Source organism: Suricata suricatta, chromosome 5 (assembly GCF_006229205.1).
Source record: "Suricata suricatta isolate VVHF042 chromosome 5, meerkat_22Aug2017_6uvM2_HiC, whole genome shotgun sequence".
Taxonomy (NCBI): domain Eukaryota; kingdom Metazoa; phylum Chordata; class Mammalia; order Carnivora; family Herpestidae; genus Suricata; species Suricata suricatta.
In genome coordinates, this window is record NC_043704.1 from 9,802,211 (window position 1) to 9,810,838 (window position 8,628).

General features: G+C 44.9%; 1 protein-coding gene across 1 annotated transcript in view; it reads right to left on the reverse strand.

Annotated features, from left to right (window-relative positions):
* Positions 1 to 1,128: 1,128 nt before the first annotated feature.
* Positions 1,129 to 8,628, reverse strand: part of RIPPLY3 (ripply transcriptional repressor 3) — an 11,317-nt gene continuing 3,817 nt past the window's right edge. The window contains exons 3-4 of the mRNA XM_029938659.1: positions 6,376 to 6,443; positions 1,129 to 2,202 (exon numbers count right to left, since the gene is read on the reverse strand). Of these exons, the coding sequence (XP_029794519.1) occupies positions 1,878 to 2,202; positions 6,376 to 6,443 (393 nt within the window). The 3' untranslated portion in view covers positions 1,129 to 1,877. The remainder of the gene's footprint in view (positions 2,203 to 6,375; positions 6,444 to 8,628) is intronic.

Sequence of the window (8,628 nt, forward strand, 5' to 3'; positions counted from 1 at the left end):
GAAAACAGGAGAGGGTAACTTTTACTGTGCAAATGTATACTTTTCTATAATGTTTGGAATGTTAAAATATTTACATGTATTACTTCAATTTTTTGGTTTGTTTGATAGAGATGAGTGCGGGAGGGGCAGAGGAAATGGAGACACAGAATCTGAAATAGGCTCCAGGCTCTGAGCTGTCAGCATAGAGCCTGATGTGGGGCTCAAGCACACAAACCACAAAATCATGACCTGAACTGAAGTTGGACATTTAACCAACTGAGCCACCCAGGCGCCCTTACCTCCATTTATTTAATATTAATGGACTTTTTGCACATTGAAGTTATAATCCTGTTTGCATTCTTTTTATACTTCTTTTAATTCTTTAAAAATTTTTTTTTTAATTTTTTAATTTATTTTTGAGAGAGAGAGAGACACCGCATGAGCAGGGGAGGGTCAGAGAGAGAGGGAGACACAGAATCCGAAGCAGGTTCCAGGCTCTGAGCTGTCAGCACAGAGCCGGACGTGGGGCTCGAACCCATGAACCGTGAGATCATGACCTGAGCCGAAGCCAGACGCTTCATCAACTGAGCCACCCAGGCGCCCCATTTCTTTTAATTCTTAAACACAATATCATTTAAAGAGTTAAATATGAAAACACTCTGACAAACTTTTAGAAACTTAAAAGCAGGCACTAATAAAATCTAAGATGGTCTTAAGCATGGAGTGCCCGGCTGGTTCAGTGGGTGAAGCCTGCAACTCTTGATCTCAGGGTTGTGAGTCTGAGTCCCACATTGGGTATAGAGATTACTTAAAAAAAAAAAGATCTTAATAAATAAATATACAGGGGCGCCTGGGTAGCTTAGTTGGTTAAGCATCTATCTTTGGCTCAGGCATGATCTCATGGCTTGTGAGTGTGAGCCCCGCGTTGGGCTCTGTGCAGACAGCTCAGAGCCTGGAGCCTGCTTCGGATTCTGTGTCTCCCTCTCTCTCTGCCCATCTCCTGCTCACTCTGTGTGTCTATCTCTCTCTAAATAAAATACAGACATAAAAACAATTAAAAAATAAATATACAAATAAATAGTATTATTTTACACAAAAAGTGATTATCAAACATTTTTTTCTTTCAAAATATTTATTTCAAGTACGATATATAGGAAAACAACCACATGTAAGATAGTTAAGTAATAAACTTGTGGAGTACAGTCATTTGATCACCAAAATATTTAAAAAATGAAAATAATTTTATATTAGATAATTTGATTGAAAACAGTGTCATTCTCTTCAAGTCACAAGCCCACACCAGCCCCCAAGTAAGAGTCGAAGCTCCTCTCTCCCTATATTCATACATTCAGCCCTTAGACAAGAATCAGAAATTTTTATCCAGAACTGTCCCCTAAAAATCCACATTCGAATTTCTGTGACTCTTATGGAAATTATTCAGTTTTATTTATTTTTCATTAATATTTTAGGAATGCCACTGAGCAAACACATGAACGCTGGGACATCTACATCATTTGTACAAAAGCAGAAATCGCTAAATAACGAGTCCGAGGTTAAGTGAGAGGCACCGGTGGGTGACTAACCTATTCTGGAATTATCCGTCACTTGATAGCACAGAGACAATGGGAAACGGTGCTTTGGAAGTTGGTCCCATCTGATAATAACCCACATCAAGACAAACCTCCTGGTTCCAGAATCCTTTTCCCAATGGTGTGGTGAGTGCCCCCAAGAGAATCACCAAGAGGAGGAAAAGTTAAAAGTGACATTCTTGTTGTGGGTGGAGTCCTGACCAGAGGTAGTCCCTGACCCCCGGACACCAGGGGACACGCAAGGGGTCCTGGCACAGCTGTCCCCAAGAGTGCGTGTGAGCCAGGTCTGGCATGGGAGAGAGACTCCGTTCATTTGGGTGAGGAACACTCTGTGCTCCGCAGAGAGTCACCGTGAGGGGGTGGCCCCTTACCGCCGAGGCCACTGTGTCCTGCAGACCTCGGGCCCAGGTCTGCGAGCTGGCCTCCGCCCTTCCCTCCTGGGCCGTCCTCCGCCTGACCTCCTGTCTCCTGGCCCTGAAGCTCGGAAGGCTGGGTTTCTTCCTCTTGGTCTTCACTGTCTGAATCAGAGTCATCGTTATAGAAGTGGATGGTGGCTTGCACCGGGAAACTGGCCAGCACTTTTTCCCCAGAACTCTGCAGGTACTCTTGGCGCTTTGAAATGGGTAAGTAAAGTCTAATATTTAAGAAACAAATACACCATTAATCACCCTGAAGCAACGCTAAACTCCATCTAGGGGGTCCTCTTCCCTGGAAGCAGCTAATTCTCAATCTTCCTCTCTGATCTTGCCTTCACTGTGCCGGGAGTCTTGTCTTCCCTCCCCTCCCCTTCCCTCCCCTCTTCTCCCCTCTCCTCCCCTCCCTTTTTCCTTCCCTTCCCTTCCCTTCCCTTTTCTTTTCTTTTCTTTTCTTTTCCTTCCTTCCTCTTCCTTCCTTCCTCCCTTTCTCCCTCCCTCCCTCCCTCCCTTCCTTCCTTTCTTTCTTTCTATGTTTATTTATTTTTGAGAGAGAGAGACCAATTGTGACCTGGGGAGGGTCAGAGAGAGGCAGAGACACAGAATCCAAAGCAAGCTCCAGGCTCTGAGCTATCAGCACAGAGCCCAATGCTGGGCTCAAACTCATGACCATGAAACCATGATCTGAGCCTAAATTGGACACTTAACCAAATGAGCCACGCAGGCGCCCCACTGGTGTGTTTTCCAAGTCACAGAACACAAGACTGTGGGCAGGTGGAGAGACCTGTGAGGAATCTCACACCAGTTCAGACACGACCCATAATGTGAGTGCGCAAATCAACTTAGACCAACACAGGAGAAAGGATCTGCTTCCAGGAAGGTACGAGGGAACACTGAGTCTCAAGATGAAGAATTTCACTCTGATCGAATGGAGAACTTGACTTATCCTGGAGAACACACGTCCCATCTTGGTTAGGTCCCGCTCTCGCTAACACCCCTAAGCATGGGGACTGTCATGGCTTTGGGCCCTGGAGGAAACTGGACTTTGAGGTCAAGAGAAGCAGTGGGTTTTTCTGGACATTGCCATACAGAAGTGATAGGGGGATTCCTCGCTTTGCCAGGACAGAAAATGGTAACCCTGGCTATTTGTCTAGTCTAAAGAATAGGAAGAAAGGAAAGAAGGAAAGAAGAAAGGAAAGGAAATAACCTAAATATATACATTTGGAACCTCTAAATCCAGGTTTTGTAGAATTTAGGATTCCAGTTATATATGAAAAGTACTTAAAATGCCCCCTTCTCTCCCCATAACCCTTCATTCTTGTACCTTTCACTCACTAATTTATTTGCAGTTTTCCCTGAGGTCTTCTGAAGAACTGAGAGGGATTATCAATTGATCACGACTTGTTTGAAAAGCTGGTTTTGTTTTTTAAATATATTTTTAAGTACTCTCTACACCCAACGTGGAACCTACAACCCTGATATCAAGAGTCACACACTCTACCGACTGAGCCAGCCAGGCGCCCCTGTAGAGTTGATTCCCATTTCCCTCTTTCTGGATAGGGAAGACGAGAGGAAACACCGTGCTATAAATAATGCACGACAATTCTGAACGTCCTGATTTCTGATAAACCAGGGATTCAACTTCACGGGACATTTGGCAATGTCTGGAAATATTTCTGGTTGCCACAAGTGAAGAGAAGCTACTAGAATGCAGTGGGCAGGCGCCAGTGATGCTGCTAAACATCCTGTCATGCTCATGACAGCCCCGATGACAAAGGATCATCCAGCTCAAAGTGTCAACAGTGCTGGGGGTTAAGGAACTCTGCAAGAAACAGCAAAGGAAAACCATATGTGTGTGTGTATATGTATATATACACACACACACATGGGTTTGAGCCCCGTGTCGGGCTCTGTGCTGACCTCGAGCTCAGAGCCTGGAGCCTGCTTCAGATTCTGTGTCTCTTTTTCTCTCTGCCCCTCCCTTGTTCACGCTCTGTCTCTTTCTTTCTCTCAAAAATAAATAAATGTAAAATATATATATATATATATATATATATAAATAACAAAAGTCTATATTGTATAAAATATATAAATAAAATATAAATAAACTACAAACATAGTTTAGGGTTTGGCCATATTTTCTTTCATACATTTTTTAAATGTCTATTTATTTTTTGAGAGAGAGAGAGAGAGACAAAGCATAAGCATGGGAGGGGCAGAGAGAGGCAGAGACACAGAATCTGAAGCAGGCTCCAGGCCCTGAGCTGTCAGCACAGAGCTCGACGTGGGGCTCGAACCCACAAACCACAAGATCGTGACCTGAGCCAAAGACAGAGGCTTAACTGGCTGAGCCACCAAGACACCCCCAGGGTTTGGCCATATTAAAAATTAGCTGTAATGCTGCAGTAGTTACAAGAGAATGTGAATTAGTAGGATATCTGGATCTAGAATTTCTTTAAAACATTCTGACAACAATTAAAAGCATAGATTGGCGCAGGTGGTAAGCACCATCAGATCTGAAGATCACTGATAGTTACAGAGGCTGGTGACAGGCATGTGGGGGGCGGGGTCACTGTACCATTCTCTCCACTTTGGTGTAAGTTTGAGATGTTCTGTAAGGAAAAGGTAAAATAAAGTTGTGTGCTCAGTTGGTAATGCATGCCTCACCAGTCATCACATTTTCCACGAAACAAAAATCGGGGAGCATCAGCAGAGTGTCTGTGGGCGGCAGGTCCAGCGGGGGCGGGGGGGGGGGCAGGCGGACGCTCACAGGGCAGGAGAGAGGGTGGCGGATTCATCCCCAATGCACGCTGGGATCACCTGGGAGACTGTAAAGCCAGAGATACCTAGGCCTTTTCCAGAACAAATGAGTCAGCACTCTGAGGGGAGCCACCCTTTGTATATTTAAAGTTTCCCCATGGGGCGCCTGGGTGGCTCAGTTGGTTGGGCGACTGACTTTGGCTCAGGTCATGATCTCACATTGGTGGGTTTGAGCCCCGTGGCGGGCCCTGGGCTGACAGCTCAGGGCCTGGAGCTGCTTCCGATTCTCGGTCTCCCTCTCTCTCTGCCCCTTCCCCTCCCATGCTCTGTCACTCTCTGTATCAAAAATAAATAAGACCTTAAAAAAAGCTTCCCCAGTCCTATGGGGAATAAAGACCACAGATGTAAGGGACGTGAGGAAACTTCCCTTTTCCAAAAATCACCCTCTGACCAGTCTGAAGGGTTTCACTTGCATCTCTAGCCATTAGTATCTTTGGTTTTTACTAAAGCTTTCAGTTTCCTAGGACGATCAGGGTAAAACTACTTTGATGAGGAGCAGTAGCACAGACTAGGTTCATTCTGCTGCAGGAAAGGGGAGATGAGGAGAGAAAGTGACAGGGACACAGATTAAAAAATCCTGAGCATGAGCCACCTGCCTAGCATGGATGAAATGTAAGAGGGATACAGTAGCGAGGGTCTTGATCACCACCAGGAAGGGCCGCGGGGGCACAGAGAGGCGGGAGAAGCCAACAGCGGAGAACCAGCCACTTAATCCCCTGTTCCGTCACCCGCATATCTTGAAGGTCTACTTTGCTCTAGACAATATGCTAACTTACATCCTGGGGAAGAAATAGAAATGTGCTTAAATACTTGAGTAAATAAGCAGATATACATATCCAATTCATATCCAATTAAATTTAACACAAGATGGGGTTCCTGGGCGGCTCAGTCAGTTAAGCATCCAACTTCAGCTGAGGTCATGATCTCCCGGTTGGTTGATTCGAGCCCCAAATAAGGATCTCAGCTGTGAGCACCAAGCCCACTAGGGATCTCTGTCCCCCTCTCTCTCTGCCCCTCCCCTTCTCAAAAATAAAGATTCAAAAAAACTTAACACAAGACCATATGTTTGCATTCATAGGTCTAACAGGAGAGACCTGGCAGGGGACCATGGGGAGAGGAAGGGGGGAAGAGAGCGGGGGAGAGTGAGGGACACAGATCAAGGGAGACTACTGAATACTGAAAACGAACCATGGACTGAAAGGGGACGGGGAGGGGGGATGGTCATGGTTGGGGGCACTTGTGGGGAGAAGCACTAGGTGTTATATGGAAACCAATTTGACAATAAACTATTAAAAAAAAGACATAATATGTAATGAGAGATATAAACAAAAGACATAAAGGAAAGAGGTCAATCCAACTTGAAACTGGAACACTGAATGAATGAATGAATGAATGAATGAATGAAGAAATCCAACAAAATAGCCTTGAAGCTCCTCAGGAATAGAACTAACTATGGGAGAATATACGGAATTATTTTCCACTTTGTTGAGAAGGTACATGATTGAAGACACTAAAGTATATTTATGCTTCTATTAAAAAGAAATAATATACTTCTTGCTATGAAGTTATGTTACCTTACAGGATGCTGAAACCCAAAGGCACCCTTGGATCCAGGAGTTTGCCGGTCACCACCAGGTTCAAGCTGTACAAACAGACACATTAAACACAGACATAGTCAGGGAACCTCTGAAGCAGCATCCTGAAATTCTGAAAAATATAATCTAAGTCGTCTGCACTTCTTAGTACCAATACCAATTCTAGGGACAATTTAAACACCTTAACAGTATTTGTGGTTTTGTAAAACAATGTTTAATGTTTTTTTTTTAATTTTTTAATGTTTATTTTTGAGACAGAGAAAGACAGCATGAGTAGGGGAGGGGCAGAGAGAGAGGAAGACAGAGACTCTGAAGCAGGCTCCAGGCTCAGAGCCTGACACAGGGCTTGACTTCATGGAACCAGGAGACCATGACTTGAGGCAAAATCGGAAGATTAATTGACTGAGCCACCCAGGCACACCATCACCTTAACAGTATTTGATAAGTCTCTCTTCCTCTTCCTGTTGACAGTGACCTCAGGCACTGTGACCGATTCAAAGATGGAAAGAGGAGTTTGTCCCACACAGTCCTTCAGGTCAGGCTGTTTTTGTTTGTTTGTTTGGTTTGGTTTTTTGAGAGGGAGAGAGAATCTCAAGCTCAATCCCACAACCCTGGGATCATGACCTGAGCCAAATTCAAAGAGTCAGATGCTTAACCAACTGAGCCACTCAGGCGCCCCTTCTCATCTTTGAATCCCCTGTTGGCCAATCTTCTCTTTGGATGGTCTTTTCCTGTTGATTTTAAGTCTGAGCCATCCAGTCACCTCAAGATAAAGGACAGTCACACGCTTCCTGTCCAGGGATGACCCCATTCTGCCCATTCTGTGAGGTCCTGAATCTCAATGAATTTGGCCTGAACTGTAGCCAGATTATATAAGGAGCTGAGAAGCCAGAAATCGCCATTGGATGTTCGAGTTCTGAACGCATTAGATACTACGGCAAGTGGGAAGGGGGGTGTCTTGGGACAGCTTGAAAGTGAACTGAAATGGGCTGGGCCATGGATCAGAAACCCCAGTCTTGGGGCCGCATGGAGCCAGATTGAGAGTGAGACAAAATCTGCTAGAGTGTGACAAGGAAGGACTTTGAGGAATGTCACCAACAATCATCACTTCATTCTGTCCTAGAGTGAGTGATGTGTGTGGTCTTTGTGAGAGAATGTCATTATACATACATACATACATACATATATGTATGTATTTTTTTTAATGCTTACTTATTTTTGAGAGAGACAGAGTGTGCCCCTAGATGCACACGAGTGAGGGTGGGGCAGAGAGAGAGAGGGAGAGAGACGATCCAAAGTGGGCTCTGCGCTGATAGCAGTGAGTCCAACATGGGGCTTGAACTCACGAACTGTGAGATCACGACCTGAGCCAAAGTTGGATGCTCAACCGACTGAGCCCCCAACGTCATTATATTTTACCAACCATATTTTTTACAATATGCTATGCTGAGCTAAGTTAGGGAAAGAAAATGAGGCTTGTTGAGCAAAATCTTTTCCAAAATGAAGTTTACCTTTTGAAGACTCCAGAGAATCGTGTCTGTGTTAAGTTTTATTTGTCTTTATAAAATAGTCCTAATTGCTCACTCTACCACAGGAAACAATCCTGGGCTGTCAAAGGCGATTTTATATCCTGTGATGGCAGCGTCTGATGCACACACACTTTGGCGGACACCAAAAGGCAGTGTTAGTACAGAGAAACAGCTTCCTTTAAAGTGAGAAATTCTAGGGGCGCCTGGGTGGCTCAGCCGGTTAAGCCTCCGACTTCAGCCCAGGTCATGATCTCACAGCTTGTGAGTTCAAGCTCTGCGTCAGGTTCTGCGCTAACAGTGCAACGCGTGGAGCTGTTTCGGATTCTCTGTCTCCCCCTCTCTCTGCCCCTCTCCTGCTCATGCTCTTTCTCTCCCTGTCTCTCAAAACTAAACGTGGGAAAAAAGTTTTTTTAACAAAATAAAGTGAGTGATTCTAACCAGACTCTGTGAAACATACAACATACTTTTAAAAACTGTAAAACTTTACCCACAAACATACACAGCTTTAAAAACTTTATGCCAGGGGGCCTGGGAAGGGGGCCTGTGTGGCTCAGTCAGTTGAGCACCCGACTCTTGATTTTGTCTTAAGTCATGATCCCAGGATCATGGGATCGAGCCCCACATTGGGCTCAGCACTGAGCGTGGAGCCTGCTTAAGTCTCTCTCTCTCTCTCTCTCTCTCTCTCTCTCTCTCTCTCTCTCTC